Below are 18,002 nucleotides of genomic sequence, written 5' to 3'. Positions count from 1 at the left end.
GGTGGAGCAGAATATTTGTTTCACTTGTCTTGCTTAACCTCCGCACTGCGGCAGAAGGAGCTGGAACTCCCACCCTTTGTAGCCCTGGAAGGATTGAAGGGTGGGATTAGGAATGGAGGTGGTCTGTGTGTGGGAGGATTAGAGGGAGGATGTTAAAATGTTTGGTTTTTGGAAGTACTTATTTTCAGCCGTGCCCATCTTTCTGATGGTGCCTTTCTGACACTCACCCTGGCCCTTTCTGCCTCCCTAAGACTTCTCCTGACAGCTGCTGCTGTGTCCTGCACAGCTTGTAGAAAAGTATGAGACCTAGCAAGTTACTACAATAGGAGGTGAAGGGTGACTGAGAAGGTGTGAACTGTGCGGTGGCCTGAGTCCCTGGAAAGCTTTGTGCAATGTCTAGGTGTCCTGAACATTTTCAGAGTTTATTTGGGGTGGTCTCCCCCCATTTTTCCTGCTTACTAGTGAGGCATTCCAGGACCAGGCACTGCCCCAAGAAAGCATCTTAGTGTGAGCTTGAAGAAATGAGCCTCAAAGATTCATAGACTGCTGGAGCTGGCAAGGGCTTCAGGGGACAGTTATTCTAAGCCTCTTTTACAGATGAGACACGGAGGTTCAGAGAGAGCAAGTGGCTTGCCTGGGGTTATCCAGCTGGTTAGTAGTAAAATTTAGACCAGAACTCAAGGTTGTAGATGGCTTGTCTCTTCCCATATCAACTTTTTGGTTGGTTTGTTTTCCCTCTTGTTTCACCTTCAAATCTCCCTCCTGCCCATCTCCCTTGCATTAGTCTTGAAGGATGCCTTCTTAAATTAGTTGACCAGGCAGGTTCTGGTTTGGTCAAGAAAGTAAGGCAGGGGCTCCGGCTGGCTTCGGCATTGCAGCTCTCTTTCTGGTCTTGGCACACACTCTAAAGGAAGAAACGGCTGAGGAGGGGGTGTAGTGAAGGCTTTTTTTGTGGGAGAGGGTTAATTAGGAACCTGCTTGCTGGGAACTCCAGGCATGATGTTGGGGGAGCCTGCTTGCCAAATAAATTCTTGGTGAGGGGTTGGGGATGGAGGGACCTGCTTGCAATCACCTTACAGGTTCAAGGTTTGGGGAGAGCTGCTTGCTGGTGCGCCCTGACTGTATGATCTGGGAAAGAGGGGTTTTGGGTCTGTTTAAGATGGATCTTCAGATCAGAATTGAGGACCTGCTTGCTGATTCACTCTCAATGCAGGGTTGAGGGGTCAGGTCCCTGCTTGTAGATGCATCCTTTCTTTAGATTTGGGGTCCTGCTTGCCGATGCATCCTCGGTTGAAAAGTGGGAGCCTGCTTGCTGGGAAGGACCCCTAGCGGGGGGAAGGGTGGAAGGGGCCTGCTTGTGGACCAACTCGGGGCTGTTATCGACAATGTGCTTTTCCGCCCCCAGGAGGACGAGCAAGGGGATGAGAATAAGGCCCGAGGGAACTGGTCCAGCAAACTGGACTTCATCCTGTCCATGGTGGGGTACGCAGTGGGGCTGGGCAATGTCTGGAGGTTTCCCTACCTGGCCTTCCAGAACGGGGGAGGTATGGCTTTTCCGCTCTTTCCGCCTGTGGCGGGGCGGGGCGGGCACCTGAGGGTTGGGTGGGACAGGAGCCCTCAGGCAGGGCCGCCGGGCGGGGAGGCTCAGGACAGCCTCCTCAGGCTCCAGCCCTGCACCTTGTAGGTGTGAGTGCATAACCAGAGGGCGGGGGCGACCATAATCGACCGGCATTAGATCCCGGAGTATCTTATCTAGAGAGGGGCTCAGGGGAGGAGTGAGGCCCCACAAACCCCCACTGACCCAGTTTTGGGGCCTGGGTCCTGAGCCAGGTAAGCACGGGTGCTAGCGGTCAAGTGTTCAGGGAGCGGCGGCACTCCAGGCACCCAACGAGGTTAGAGCCAGCAGCTGTGCAGTCCTGGAGCCCTGATTCAGGATTGTATCCTGTCTTCCTAGGGGACTCCTTAGGCGAGCTAGGAGGTGAGGGCGAAGGGGTTGAGGCTGTGCTGTCAAAAACCTCTCAGAAGTGCCTGCCACCCCCGCCTTCTGCTTCTTGAAGCAGAACATATTTTGATTTTAGTAAAATCGTACAGCGAAAACAGGTTTCTTTCATCTGCCCTAAATTGGGGAAAGGTGCTGCTTTTGAATGAAAGCCGTTTCAGAGATGGGGAGGACATTAGTTAGGCTTGCATCGGCTGCTGGGCCACTATGCTCCCTTGTACCTCTTCTGTACCCACCGAGGAGGGACCTGGCACATTCACGATCCCTCTTGTCCTCCCAACGTTTAGGTGCCGCGGGGCCGGCCGCTCTCTAGCAATAGGAATTTGAACCTAGAGCCCCGTCCCACATCTTCTCAACTGGACCGAAGGGACAAGCAATGCACTGCTTCACCCCATAGGTCAGGCAGTTTAAGGATTTTTGTTCTTTTGTTTTTGTCTCCTGGGTCCGCTTCAGGCGGAATTTGTTGCAGCAGAACGGACAGGTGCTGCATCACCGGACGGTTAAAGCGCAAAACATAGGCCACTACTCCCCTCCTCTCCAGTTCCAAATTAGGACACTTTGACAAGTACTTATGAGGACCGCAGAGCATTTGCCATCGGGGGTGCCCTGAAAACAGACCAGGTACCGGCCACACTAATACAGGCACCCAGATAGGTTCCCGTTTGGTTTTCCGCAGGGCGCCCTCAGGCCAGGATGCTACAACGAGGCTTCCAGTGACTAGAAGGGGAGTGGGTACTCAGGGTAGTGGATGGGGAGGGAGTTCCAGCAAAAGGAGGTTGGCCTGCGCAAGTGCCCGCGCTTTGCCCGCCGGGGATCTGCGAAGAGCGGCGGAGCAGATCTCAGGGCTCCGGAGGAGCCAGGCTCTGCGATGGGAGGCAGCCTGTTCCGCACTGCGGCTCGAGGCCCCGTAGCCCTCAGTGCGGGGTGGAAGGCTCACCGCTCCTTTTCAGGAGCAGAGGAGGACTGCACAATCCCTGTCTTGAGAGGATAAAGCAGGACCCCGGTTTTACTGCCCAGCAGCCCGTGGCTGCCCCTGGGCCTTCCAGGCTTGGAGAGCCCCGGGCAGGAAGGGCCCTGCCATCAAACAGGAAGTGAGGAGGGGCGGGAGCATGAAGAGTAGACTGGAGAAAGATCAGTTTTCCCTCCGCTGAGGCCAGTGTTCTGCGCTCGCGCATCTCCAGTACCCACTTTGACTCTGGCCCATGCAGCAGCACGTTCTGGTCAAAACCTTTTCAAGAATCATGACCATTCCCCAAGTCTCTCCCAAACAACCTCAAAGAATGTTGAAGGGAAAGAACCCTAGAGAAGCCTCAGCGACTCTATGGAGGCCTGCCAAGTACTATTGCCCTAGACGGGGCATTTTGAGGAATAAAGAGATGCAGCGCAAACAACATTAGGGGCTCACAGACTGAATAAGACACTTACATAAAAATTATCAAGTGATCGGTGCCTGGAGCAAGGTACTGTGGGAGGACACAGAAGGGAGACTTCTTGGAGGAGGAAGCATTTGAGCTGACCTTGAAGGATGGAAGGAACTTCTCATATGGAGAAGGGCGTTGAGAAGTGTGTGATGGGGATGGAGATGGGTTTAGGAAGAAGGATGGGTATCCCCCAATGGCTGTCTGGAAGAGCCTGCCCAACCCTGGTTGGCAGAAGGTGTTCAGGTAACTTACTGTAGAGGAGGGCTCCTGGAGTTTAGCTTAGAAGATTTTGGGTCCTGGGAGAGCTGAGGCTCTGACAAGATTTCACCAACCTGAATCCAGTAGTGAGTCAAAGGCATAGACTGGTTGAGCTCTGGGAGGGCTTAATTTTGGGAAATTGAAGTGCTATAATAAAAAAAGAAAATAATAAAACCCCATCAGCACATATCCCTAGACAGCTGCCAGTGGAGAGTTGAAATAAGGAGTGTATTTGCATGGGTACCCTTATACTTTTTGGAGGAGGGCTCTTAAATATCTGTGGGTGACTGTTGCTGAGACAGGACATCAAAGGGCTTCTTCAGGAATGGAGCTAAATTGTCCTTTAGTTCTTTGAGAGGGAGCCCAGCCCCCAACCCAGAGGATTAAGGAGGGCAGCAGCCTGCTTTTGCCTCCCAGGGCTCTCACTCCCCACTCTCTTTCCAAGGTGCTTTCCTCATCCCATACCTGATGATGCTGGCTCTGGCTGGATTACCCATCTTCTTCTTGGAGGTGTCGCTGGGCCAGTTTGCCAGCCAGGGGCCAGTGTCTGTGTGGAAGGCCATCCCAGCTCTACAAGGTGAGTCCAGCCTGCTGCTCAGCCTCCTCAGGCCCTTTCTTACTCTGTCCCCTCTGGCACCATGCAGCCCCAGGGAGGGAGACCTGCCTTTGTGGTTAATAGAACTAACTCTTTCCTTCCTTTATTTGATCCTTCTGAATAATGGCCCAAGATCACCTCTGGCATTGTTAAGTTCCCAGCAGAATGCCTTCATATCCCTGGTAGACATACAGTCCACTCTGTTATTAGTGCATCCATTCTGTACAAGAGAGCCTAGACCTAGGTCCCCACCCTATGCCCAACTCTAAGAATTCCATAGCATTTAAGATGGAATGAACCCCTGGAATTTTTGCTTCTGCAGGCTGTGGAGTCGCGATGCTGATCATCTCTGTCCTAATAGCCATATACTACAATGTGATTATTTGCTATACACTTTTCTACCTGTTTGCCTCCTTTGTGTCTGTATTACCCTGGGGCTCCTGCAACAACCCTTGGAATACGCCAGAATGCAAAGATAAAACCAAACTTTTATTAGGTAAGTTTGGAAATATCTGCTTTAGGTGTGTGTATTCTAAACTATCCATTTATTCAGCAAAATAATTGAACATATGTTATGCATGCTAGGACCTATACTAGGTTCTGGGAACACAGAGATTACATCAAACTATCAAATATACTTAATTCTAACATTTAAGGAGCTCCTCGCCCAGAGGAGGGTGTAATCAAATTTTTGTTTGCTTATGAATAGCTGAAATCTTTGTTTAAAATGCTGGTTCACAGGCCCACAAGATAGACTGATTTATAGATTTGGTTGGGTTCAGAAAATTTGCATTTTAACAAGTCGTTGTAGAATCTTATTTTGTTTTATAGTGTTTCTTAGACTAGCAGCATTACCTGGATGATGGTTAGAAGCCCTGCCCTAGCCTTTCTGAATGAGATTTGCATTTTAACTAGGTTCCCAGGTGACTTATCTGCATGGTACAATTTGAAAAGTGATGGTCTAATTCCTAGAGTCCAGGAGAGCGATCCTGGGGCCAGACTTCACAAGATACTGCTCAGTGCATGAGGTGAATATGAGAGTGGACCCTTAGACCACTCTGATAAAAATGTAGTGTCTAGAAGATGGCAAGCTAATGGGGAGTCAGGGAGTGTTCCTGGAAGATGTTTCAGATGTGAAATAGATTGGGACTTGAGGCCTTGGCGGAAAGTGTCAGCTTCTTGGGTCAAGGGCAAGAGAGTGAATGTGAGGAGAAGTAGGGCAGCTATGTCAGAAAGTCTTTCGGTCTATATCTCTGTCACTGACTGCATGTATGTCTGGGTCAAGTAACTTCTCTCTGGATCTGTTTTCCTTCTCTAAAAAATAGAAATAAAAATGTTCTTCCTCTACCTACCTTATGGGGATTGCTGTAAGGAGAAAAGAAATGAGGGGTGTGATACAGTTGCAGAAGTATATAACGCCACAAATAAAAGGTGCTAGTAGCAGTCACTTTGGAAGCTCTGGTCATTTTAAAGGGAACCTAGAAACAAGTAGTTTCTTCTTTCTCCAGTAGATCTGTTAATTCTCCTCAGCTAGGTCTGTGCCGAGACCAGCTTCCTGTGATCTCTGTATGATTGGCTCTTAGTGTTGCCCTCCAAAACCAGCTTTTTTCATGATGGAACTAGGACATTATTTAACCCTTCAAGTATATTAAGCGCAAAAAGATGAATTCTTCCCTCTTGCAGACCCAGAGAGATGCCATTCTTTTCTGCATTTTCTGCCATGAACATGTGTTTATTTTATAGCCTCTCTCTCTGTCTCTCTCTCTGTCTCTCTCTCTCTCTCTCTCTCTCTGTGTGTGTGTGTTTAAAGCAGGCTGAGCATGTTGACTGGATCAGGCACATGGGTGGAGGCGCAAGAGGCACAGAAGCCCCTGTCCCTGGCTTCCAGTCTGGCTCACCATCGCCTGGGAGACATGAAAGGTAGAGCAAAGATATGACACAGCTCAGCTCCTACTCATCTGGTACAAACCATTAAAACGATGCAAGCTCTGAGCACAAGGAGACAATGTACATTTTTCACGCTGATGGTTTCCTGCGAGTATGTGACCAGGCTGAGCAGATCCTATCTCATTCTTACTCAGTGTTTTAATTTTTTTTTTTTTTTTTTTTGGTGAAAAGAAAAACAAGGTGTCAATCCACACTCTTTCTTTGTGCAGCCCCTCCATCTGTCATTTTCTGTGTTATCAGCACATGAGTGTGTTCTGTTCCTGGGGCCAGGCTATCCCTTGCAGGGGTATTGGTCCTTTGGAATTCTGGGGTGACTTAGAAAAGTTGATGGTGGCCTGACTCGCAGAGCCCCACTGCTCTGCTGGACAAATCAGGAGTCTAGACAACAGATATTCCCAGGCTGTTCCCCAAATGGTCATATTGAGCAAGGCTTCCTTAAGAGATGGATAAACTCTTTCCCCAGCATTTCCCACCAATTTCCTTCCAGTCTCACCTTCTGTCTCACAACCCCATAACTACCCACACCCTGTGACTGCTGGGCAAAAGGACTCATCCCAGGAGAGAGGGGCTGCATGGCTAGCTATTGTGACCTTCATGTGCAGCTTGGAGCTGCCCCATGACACTCTCAGTGCTGCAAGGGATACATTCCACGGGATACCAGGCAACCATACCCACTCCAGCCCCAGAGGAAAGCCCTGGATCTGTGGGTGGGGAGAGGCAGCGTTTGCCACATCTTTCTCTGATGCAGGTTGTAAGAGAGGCTGCCGTCTTTAGGGTGACTCAACTCTCCAAGTATCTGTAATGGAGAATGACTAGTCTGCGCCCTGTCAAGTGAGACCAGCGGCTTTACTTGAAAATAGGAGCTAGCTGGGTCACGTAAAATAGGAACAACATAAATACCATTTCTATTTCCGGAATGGCTTCATTTTCATTACAACTTTAATTAAATGATTCCTTTTCTCCCTGGTCTTTCATGTGCTTTCATTTATTAATAATTGCCCGAGTAAAGAGAATCCCATTCCACAGCTTCCAATTTAGCACGATCATTATCGCTGTTCTTTGTTCGGGGTTGCTGGGCCGCAGAGCTCTCTGATGAGATGGCCCATCATTCCCTCGCCGGTGGACCCGAAGACGCCGGGCGCTGGGAAGCATGCTCCTGCCGCCCGGTGGTGGGAGGGGATATTGCAGGAGGCTTGGGGCTGCGGAGCGAGCGAGTGGGGAGCCTGGGAACCCTGCTGCATTGCTGCAGGAACGGTGACCTTGTGCTGCTGCGGCGGCAGTGATCTACAGACATCCAGAGACGCTTGCTAGTGAGGCTGCCTGCGTGCTTCACAATTGCAACTTGGGAATCGAGAGATTTGGTGTTTGCCCTCGTGTTAGTGATCTCTCCAGTCTTGGGTGGACGTAATGTTTGGCAGGAGGGCTAGAAATAACTTATGTGCTTATTTACAGAACAGAGATGTGGAGTGTTCTTTAATTGTCTTCATTCATGTCACTGCTGGGGGAAACAAAAGCTTTCCTGGTAAATATTTGATAGTGATTAGGTGGGAATCCTCCTGAAACTCTGTTATTTGATTAAAGAAGATACGTTGAATAGGAAGATATTTTTAGGCCCTGAAGTGGAGATTCTCAACCAGGGGAGATTTTGCAGGGGACAATTGGCAACGTTCAGAGACATTTTTGGTTGTTGCAGCTGGGTGGGCTCCTGGCATTTAGTAGGTGGAAGCCAGGGATTTTGCTAAATATTGTGCAATGCACAGGACGGTCCCACAGCCAAGAATTATTAAAGCTGTCCTTGCAGGGTTAACAAGAATTCTAGACAGAAGTATTGTTATAATCAGCATTAATCAGGCTGTGCTTTGACTCACTTCCCTGAAACCAAAAATTGAGTAACACTACGTACATTTGCGTCTGCATTTTTCCTATAGATGAGATTTCTGATGTTAGAATCATAAGGCTTTTGTTTAAGAATTGCTTAAGCAGATCCTGAATTCCAGCAAAACAGCTGATGCCAACCAGTTTAAAGTCTCCTACCAGCTTTAAGCAGGGGCTCATGCCTGTAATCCCAGCACTTTGGGAAGCCAAGGTAGATGGATCACTTGAGGCCAGGAATTCAAGACCATCCTGGGCAACATGGCAAAACCCTGTCTCTACTAAAAATACAAGAATTAGCTGGAAGTGTTGGCACACACCTGTAATCCCAGCTACTTTGGAGGCTGAGACATGAGAATCACTTGAACCCTGGAGGTAGAGGTTGCAGTGAGCAGAGATTGTGCCATTGCACCCCAGCCTGGGTGACACAGTGAGACTGTCTCAAAAACCAAAAAACAAACAAATGAAAAAAGGTTCCCACAGAGGAACTGAATCAGTGTGAGAATACATTTCTTCATCTCTCTGTCCCAGGACTTCACCCTGCACTCTTCAACCTACTCCAAAACCCTAGCTCCAAACTCTTTGTGGAGATGGATTTGAGGTTTCCTATCTCCTTGTTTAGTGGCTCTTAGGATTAAACCTTTCTCTGCTGCAACGCAGGAAACGCTATTTGCTTCCTGCGAGTATATGACCAGGCTGAGCAGATCCTATCTCATTCTTACCCAGTGGTTTATTTGTTTATTTATTTTGGTGAAAAAAAAAAAAAAAAACCAAGGTGTCAATCCCCACTCTTTCTTTGTGCAGCCCCTCCATCTGTCATTCTCTGTGTTATCAGCACATGAGCGTGTTCTGTTCCTGGGGCCAGGCTGTCCCTTGCAGGGGTATTGGTCCTTTGGAATTCTAGGGTGACTTAAAAAAGTCCTTTTCTCTTAATTAAACCTCTTTCTCTGCTGCAATGCAGTGTCTTGGTGATGTATTGACTCACTGTGCCTGTTGGGCAATGGACCTATTGCGGTTACTTTATCTGACCCCAAATGCCATTAATACAGCTATTGAGAAACCTTGGTCTAAAGAACTACTGAAAGGGAAGGGATTCTTATTATTGTTTCCATTTTTACCCAACATTCTAAGAAACTCTGCAGTATGTATGGGAAGCGGTAGGCAATTTATGGCAGGCAAGTGGCCTTGTGGGAGATGATGCTGAAGACTAGAGATACTCTCTCCAGTAAAAGCTATAACAATGATGATTGAATTATGGCTAAAATTTATTGAGTGCCAGCTATGTGTCAGGCATTGTGGGAAGATTTTTAATTTGTGATCTGTCTTCGTTTAGTCCTTACTGCAACCCTGAACAACTATGACCAGAAAATGGAGGCTTGGACAAATGGAACTCATTCAAGCTCTCAGGAGTAGTGGAACGCCTGAACTCACATTCTTGCCCACTATGCTCTTCCACAGAGAACATAAAATGGGAGTCCATGCACCAGATCAAGCCTGCTTCTTAAAATTATTTATTTATTTTAGAGAAAGGGTCTCATTCGGTTGCCCAGGCTGGAGTGCAGTGGTGCAATCACAGCTCACTGCAACCTTGAACTCCTGGGCTTAAGCAATCCTCCTCCCTCAGCCTCCTGAGTAGTTAGGACTGTAGATGTGCAGTACTGCACCTGGCTAATTTTTAAAATGTTTTGTACAGATAGGGGTCTCGTTATGTTGCCTAGGCTGGTCTTGAGGTCTTGCGGTCAAGCCATCCTCCTGCCTTGGCTTCCCAAACCATTGGGATTATAGGTATGAGCCACCCTGCCCAGCCACTTTTTGTTATTGTTGCTCCTGGTATTTAAAGACAATTTTAACACATTCAATATTTTTAAATGGAGATATTTCATGTAAGTTTATAGATTTTCTGCATCTTTTGCCGCAACATCTGGAAAAGCTTGGCACTGATTGGCTGGAGTGCTCTCTGGTTGGCCACTGTACCCACTTCTCTCTATTATTTTCTAATTTTATGCCTCCCTCATTTGTGTCATCATCCTGGCTTCTGTAGGTGTTTGAATTTATAATCCCTGCTCCCTATTCACATTGGAGTGCCTAAGTCATTGACTCCAAAGAGAGAGCTTGTTTACATCTTGTCTTGATGTATGACCTTGGCTAGCCACTGCATCCCTCTGTGCCCCAGTTTTCCTTATCTGTAACATAGAGATAATAACAGTACCTTCTCATAGGGGGTGGTGTGAGACTTAAATTAGTCAATGCATGTAAAGTACTTAAAACAGTGCCGTAAACTTGGTAACTGCCATATAAGTGTAAGTTGTTATTGTTACTATGTGCTCCTTTGCAAAATAATGTCCTTTGGGATTAGTCCTGGTGGATTCTTTATTTAAGGTATTTGTCAGTTTATCTGTATTTTAAAGAGAGGCATTGTAAAATGGTCAGAAAGACTTCAGATTCTTCCTATTTAAAATGACAATAATAATATATACCTCCTGGGTTTTATGAGGATTTCATGAGATAATCATTAAAGTGTTCAACACAGAGCCTGACATACTAAGACTGACATGGTTAATTTCCTTTCTCCATCCCTGCCTAGATCAGGCCTTCTCAACCTTGGTACCACTGATGTTTTGGACTAAATAATTCTTTTTTTTTTTTTTTTTAAGAGACAGGGTCTTGCTTCATCACCCAGGCTGGGAATGCAGTGGCATGATCATGTCTCACTGCAGCCTTGCATTTCTGGGCTCAAGCAATCCTCCTGCCTCAGCCTCCCAAGTATTTAGGACTACAGGTGTGTGCCATCATGCCTGGCTAAAGGACTGAACAATTCTTTGTTGTGGGGGGCTGTCCTGTGCATTGTAGGATATTTAGTATTAGCATCCCTGGCCTCTACTTATTAGATACCAGTAAGCACCAGGTCCCCAAGCTGTGACAACTAAAAATGTCTCCAGACTTGCCAAATGTTTCCTGGAGAGAAGACTCATCCCCAGTTGAGCACCACACTGTTAGGTCCTGTCTCAGGATCCCCGGTAGATGGTGTGGTTGCTGCCTCTGCTTACCCACATGAGAGTAGAAAGTACACAGCACGTGTATCCTAGAGTACTTACTAAATGTGGTGCCAGGCAGTGGGTCCAAGGTGAACTTCTTAGAAAGCCTTCTGTAGCAGTACCCTTCAGGAGGTCTGCTTATTTTCTAATTAAATTCCTTTCAGCAACTTATTTATTTTCTGCAGAGTCATAAGGATCTGAGTTTGAATCCTGATTCTCTTCCTCATAAGCTGTGTGGCTTCAGTAGAGTTACCTACCTCTTTAAGCCTGTTTCCTTATTTTGAAAATGGAAGATTATAGTACCTCCTGCATAGGCTGTTGTGAGGATTAAATGAGATAAAGCATGCAAAATACTTGCCTACCACATAAAGAGTGCTCTGTAAATGCCTTTGTCATCAGTACAAGGTGCGGTTGTGGGGACTGGGGGCTCTGATGGAGAAAACATAATTCTTGGGTTCTTTTCTTAATATATCTGGCTTTGCCCAGTTAATACTTTCCTGAAGTTATTCTCCAATATTTGCAAATGTTTTTGGCATTTGTTTTTAAACTGCTGCAGAGAGACACATCTCTGTTTTCTGTACAGATTTCACTGTGTTTCTATTCTGTTGTCTCCTAAACAGATTCCTGTGTTATCAGTGACCATCCCAAAATACAGATCAAGAACTCGACTTTCTGCATGACCGCTTATCCCAACTTGACAATGGTTAATTTCACCAGCCAGGCCAATAAGACATTTGTCAGTGGAAGTGAAGAGTATTTCAAGTAAGATGACTTTCTTTTTCCTTTTTTACCTTCTAAGAGAAACACAGTGAATTAATAAATATTCAATTTACAGACCAGAGGTGTGGGTAGCCCAAGGGATGAAATCAGAGAGGAAGGTTTTTTCCCTGGTTTGGCTTCCAAGAGCAGATTGTTGTGTCTTGTGAACCTGGAAAGCAGAGCTGGATGAATGACAGTAGTAGGAGCAGAATCAGTGCGGCTATAATTCATGATGCTGATGAAAATCCCGTTTCAAAACCTTGATCCAGTGTGATCTAAGTGGACTGTCAGTTAACCAGATTATTTTTTCTTCCATCTGCACTTGGCTTCAGGGAAGACAGACAAAAAGAAAAGAAGTCATGTTCAAAGCTTTAGTGTAAATAAGAACAAATTCATTTTTTTCCTTTTTTTACAGCTTTGCCTTAGTTTTGTACTTTTTAATATCAGTATTGCTAGACATTGGAGATTGAGGTTCAGCGATACTTGAAGATCCTTAGCTACCATTGGAAGATTTAGTGAAGTTCATAAAATTATTTTTTTCTTTTCTTTCTTTTTTTTTTCTGAGATGGAGTCTCACTCTGTTGCCCAGGCTGGAGTGCAGTGGCGCGATCTTGGCTCACTGCAACCTCTGCCTCCGGGTTCAGGTTATTCTCCTGCCTCAGCCTCCTGAGTAGCTGGGACTACAGGCATGTGCCACCATGCCTGGCTAATTTTTTATACTTTTAGTAGAGATGGGGTTTCACCGTGTTAGCCAGGATGGCCTCGATCTCCTGACCTTGTGATCTACTAGCCTCTGCCTCCCAAAGTGCTGGGATTACAGGCGTGAGCCACTGCACCCAGCCATGAAATTATATCTTAAGGGAGATAAATGTAGACAGAGTTCATCATAGGGTACATAAAGAGTGTTCTCTAGCTAAACTTTAATTCAGGGGTTGTAAATTCAAATGCACTCGGGCATGGCAGGAATATAAATGAGTAAAGTGAAAATAAGTGAGATGATAGGGAGGGGTGGGGACTGTGGCAAACCAAAGAGGCTGCCTGTCGCATGTAAGGGAGGCCACTGGTGCCCAGCTCCTCTGATCACTGCCTTGTGAAAATGTGGGGCAGTGCTGCCAGAGCTTCTATTTTACAATAAAAGATGGAACTAAAGTCTGGCTTTTTATGGGATCTCTCCTGTTTTAAATGGCAGCAAAATAATTCAAATAGAACATGGGGATCAAACAAAATGCATAAATCAATGAGCCTTCAGTTTGTGGCTTTCACTTAGATGATAACAAATGGTTGTTAATACCATGACTCTTCTCCCAATTGTCATTATTTCCTACTCCTGGTTTTCTTTCCTGTAGACTCAGGGTGTACATAGTTGTTCCCTGCAGAACAGAAGGGAGAGTTACCTAATTGATTAAATAGTCCCCTTTGACCATAACTACCATGGGGTATTAGGGTGGACCTTTAATTCTCCCTGAGCACTGAGCAACTGAGTCTGACCTGATAGTATGATGAAATCTGAAAGACTGCCAAAAGCAGGTTTGCAAATCATTTTCCAGTACACTTAATCCATGCAGTCAGGTGTACTAGAAAGTGATTTGCAAACCTGCTTTTGGTGGCCTTTACTAATCCTCTGGGGCCAGTCTTGATTTCTAAGAAGAAATGTCATCAGGAGTTTCTTGGGACTTGTTTGAGGTCCTACAGTTGAAGCATGGAGCAGTTGAGATGGCTAAGTCGTGGAATTGTTGACTATATGGTTTACTTATTTTGGGGATGGGACATGGGGAAGGTCCTTTTCCTTGCTTGGCAAATATGGTCCTCAGGGTTTTGCCTTGGAACCAAGTTTAGTTCCAGCCTTGGTTTTCCCTAGTCAACTCTGAGCCCAGGTTGTGCCAGGGTTTGGGCCTGAAAGAGGCTCTGTCTGCACAGAGTTGGCCATCACTGTTATGAAAAGCATGTCTATGTGTTGCCAAACAGCCTCTCAAGCTAGCTGGCTGGACCAGGAGTGGGGCTGCTGCCTACATTTCCTTCAGCAGGTCAGAACGCTCTGGGCCATCATTCCTACAGTCCTGCAGAGCCTGGATGCTGGCTTGCCTTTCCTTTAGGTCACAGAAAAACATCAACTTACAAACACAGCAGTTTCACAGAGGATGTATGCCTAGATGGTTGCGGAGTAGAAAGAATTGTCTGAATCTGTTATCAGGCACTGTCCCTGAAGCTGCCTCCTGTCCTCAGGGGTGAGGCTGCCCTGCTAGCCATTTGGCCAGGCAGGCCACGATGTCTTCATTATCTATACGAGTTGCCAGCAGCAGCTACAGCTGACCAGTGGCCTCTTCTGTTGGCAGCTGCTCATCTGTCTTAGAATGTTTTGCTTGAGCAAAAAAAAAAAAAAGAATGTTTTGCTTGAGCAAGGTCTAGGCAGGCCCCGCTTTTATAATTAAGCCAACCTCAGCCTCAGGACATGCCCACACAACTTGAACTACACTCCAGGGCCACATTTTTCATCATTTAGCATATGCAGTTTCCACTATGTACTAATTTTTAAAATTAAAAATCACACAAATACTACCAGAATAAATTCTCATAAAAGAGTAGAGCAATACAGAAAACACACAAAAGTCACCCTTGATGGTTCAGAGTTTCTGTTGCACTTCTCCTGGGGATGTGCTAGTGACAATGGAACTGACAGCCTCATCCTGAAGCCTGCCCAGGGCCATGAGCAGCCTCCCAGCACATAATCAAGAGCACAGTAAATCCAGCTGGAGTCTCTGCAGATGGCTGTGGGCAAGATCCCAGACCAGCAAATTCCCCACAGCCTGATGTGATTAGGTTTCCGATGGTGGGGCGGGTGGAGGATGCTGGGGTTTTGTGCAAGGCTCCTGGCTTTACTGGAGGCTTAAAGCCTGCTGCCTGTCACCTCCCTCTCTCCTTCTTTCTGTCACTTCCCCTATCCCTCCCTCCAATTCTCAGGTACTTTGTGCTGAAGATTTCTGCAGGGATTGAATATCCTGGCGAGATCAGGTGGCCACTAGCTTTCTGCCTCTTCCTGGCTTGGGTCATTGTGTATGCATCGTTGGCTAAAGGAATCAAGACTTCAGGAAAAGTAAGCACTTGGATTTATCTAAGTAAGAGAAAGCTGTGCGACACCCAGGGGTGGTTGCTTTGGGGAGCAGGCAGAGTGCTGGAAAGAGAGTCAGGAGCTGTGGATGCTAATTCTGACTTTGCCCTGGAGCAGCTGAGGGGCTGTGGGCAAGTGACTTCACTTTCATCTGCAAAATGGGGATAATAACACCTTTCTTGCAGGGCTGTTTTAAGGGTTAAATGAGACACATATATACAGAGCTCCCAAGGGATGGTGGGGGTACTCTGATTAGGATTTCCTTCCTTTCCTGTCAGGGGCTGCCACTCATTCAGCAGAAGGAACCTCCCTGATATCATTCAGTCACTTTCTCTAAACTCCAAAATTTGTGCTGCTGGCTTTTTGCCTCTTGGTCTGGCTGCCAAGTTAGTTATTGCTTCTGCCAAGAAGCTGGCTGAAGATCAAAACTGTGTAGTAGATTCCCTCTCCTCACTCCCGGCCACCATGTTCGTGGCCTTCCTTGCCTTTCTTTCAACTCTAAGCTTGACACTCTTCTACCCCATGTGCCCCTAGCACTAAAGGAAGATGGTCCTGTCCATGGAATTTTGGCTGAGCAATTACTTGGTAAGGGTCACTTAGTGATTGATTGGCTGGGCCCTTTGGAGATGGTGAAACTCCCACCCAAGCCCAGTTCTAAGCCACAGAAAGAGAGGAGCCCATCGAACCTCAGGCCACAGTGGGCATTGTTGTAGGGACCAGAGTAACATTTCTTCATCTCCTTGCAGCCTTAGAAAAACCTACTGAAGGCTGGGTGCGGTGGCTCAGGCCTGTAATCCCAGCACTTTGGGAGGCTGAGGCGGGTGGATCATTTGAAGCCTGGAGTTCGAGACCACCTTGGCCAACATGGTGAAACCCCATCTCTACGAAAAATACAAAAATTAGCTGGGCATGGTGAGGGGCACCTGTAGTCCCTGCTACTTGGGAGGCTGAGGCAGGAGAATCACTTGAACCCGGGAGGCAGAGATTGCGGTGAGCCAAGATGGCATCACTGCACTTCAGTCTGGGTGACAGAGTGAGACCCTGTCCCGCCCGACACACACACACACACACACACACACAAAAGAAAAACCTACTGAAGAGTTAACCAGTTATTCTGATAACATGCAATAATATTTAATTGCCCCAGGAGGTATTTGCATGTTTTAGGATGAAACAAAAATGTCTTTAAGGCTCAAGGAATGAGGATGTAATGAGGGATTCTGAGACCATAGGTTGTGGAGTTGAGATTTGGTTTGATTATCCAGGCCAAAGATTTCTGCGATTATGTTACAATCAACCAACTTCTGAAAGATTGGGTCTCATCGGGAGGGTAGTCAGTGCCATCTTTCACCCCCAGGCGTGCTTTGCATCCCCCATTAGGCACGTAATCCCAGCACCTATTAGCCACATAGACCAAACTGTCTTCTGCCTGGGGACATGGACATTTTTTGATTATGGCTCTTATTAGTGCTTGCTTTTCATGTCATCTAGTTCCACAGGGACTTGAGTGGTGGATTCTGGCAGGTTTGTCAGAGTTACCTGAGGCAGGTGGTATGCCTTAAATCACAGAGTGTGGGGAGAATCAGGCCAGCTAGAGAGAACAAGCCCAGGAGTGAGGAGACCTGGGCCCTTGTCCTTGGGGACTTCTCACGGTGTTTGCTGTGTAGGGATATCTCTACTTGGGTGGTGAAACATGGCTGAGCTTCTGATTTTGCTCTTAGCTTTAATTTTTTTTTTTTTTGGCCAATAAATGAAAAGCACGTTTTCCTAGCTATTTTAGAAGTCCTCAGTTTCCTCATTTCTAAGGTGAGGGTAATTGGACTGGGTGATGTCTAAGGTCCTCTAATTCTAAGATTATTCTGTCGGAACACTTGCTGGGTTAGCTGGAGGTTTCGGGGCGCTTCTACTCTGTGACCTAAGTTTTCCCTTCTGTAAAATGAGAACTGGGATTCAGTGACCCCTGAGGAACCTGCTGGCTCTGAGTGAGTACCATGAGACTGGATTGATTGTTTTTCTAAGGTTACAGGGAGATGGGAAATGTTAACTTGACCCTTATGACAATACCCAGCATGGCCTGAGGTTTCCTGGACCCCTCACCTTCTGTGGCTTGGAGCTGAGCTTGGGTGGGAATTTCATCATCTCCAAAGGGCCCAGCCAAGCAATTGCTCAGCGAAACTAGCCAAGTATATACTCAATCAAAATCCCATGGGCAAGACTGTCACTTATGGCTAGAAATGGAGACAAGCTGACCTCAACGATGATGTGAGTGGCCAGATAGGTGTCTAGTAGTATAGGCTGGAAGGTGAGACTGCAGGAGGAGAGGTGATAGGTGAGAAGGGTGAGAACAGCACCTTTTAATGATGTGAGGAGGGAGGGCCTGTGGCTCCAGAGTCAGACCAATCTTAGTTCAAATCCTGGCTCTATCACTTTCTAGTTGTGTGACTCTGGACAAGCTATTTAACCTTTGAAACCCATTTCCTAATCTATAAATTGGGGATAATAGTGCATAATACTTAGGATTGCTGTAAGGATGAAGTGAGATATGCATGTTACTACCTGGTGTATGGTCAGTTATTAATTAACATTATCTCCTTTCATGTTTATTATTCTGAATGGCCGCTGTATTGACTGAGTATTGTGCCACTTTGACATCTCCAGAGCAGTGGCTTTGCTGGGGAGATGGGAAGAGAAAGAGAGCTTTGTTGAACACTGTGTGCCAGGCACTGTGCTGGCTGCTTCATATGCATTAGAAGCACATTGATTCCCATTTTGTAGAGAGAGACTGAGGCTTGTCAAGGTAGAGTAAATTGCCTGAAGTCACAGAGCTTTTAAGTGGCAGTAGTGGGATTTGAACCCAGGTCTTATCTGGCTTTGAAGCCTAGACTTTTTAATTTTTAATTTAAAAAAATTTTTTTTTTTTTTAATTGAGATGGAGTCTCGCTTTGTCACCCAGGCTGGAGTGCAGTGGCACCATCTTGGCTCACTGCAACCTCCGTCTCCTGGGTTCAAG

At 46.6% G+C, this 18,002-nt stretch overlaps 1 protein-coding gene across 1 annotated transcript in view; it reads left to right on the top strand.

Annotated features, from left to right (window-relative positions):
* Positions 1-121: 121 nt before the first annotated feature.
* The window catches only part of LOC100431924 (sodium- and chloride-dependent glycine transporter 2), a 50,674-nt gene continuing 32,793 nt past the window's right edge, over positions 122-18,002 (top strand). The window contains exons 1-5 of the mRNA XM_063728507.1: positions 122-1,544; positions 4,124-4,255; positions 4,596-4,769; positions 11,748-11,889; positions 14,845-14,977. Of these exons, the coding sequence (XP_063584577.1) occupies positions 1,475-1,544; positions 4,124-4,255; positions 4,596-4,769; positions 11,748-11,889; positions 14,845-14,977 (651 nt within the window). The 5' untranslated portion in view covers positions 122-1,474. The remainder of the gene's footprint in view (positions 1,545-4,123; positions 4,256-4,595; positions 4,770-11,747; positions 11,890-14,844; positions 14,978-18,002) is intronic.

The sequence above is a fragment of the Pongo abelii genome, chromosome 9 (genome assembly GCF_028885655.2).
Source record: "Pongo abelii isolate AG06213 chromosome 9, NHGRI_mPonAbe1-v2.0_pri, whole genome shotgun sequence".
In the NCBI taxonomy this organism is placed as follows: domain Eukaryota; kingdom Metazoa; phylum Chordata; class Mammalia; order Primates; family Hominidae; genus Pongo; species Pongo abelii.
The sequence above is the reverse complement of the archived record's forward strand: the minus strand, read 5'-3'. Positions and strand labels throughout refer to the sequence as shown.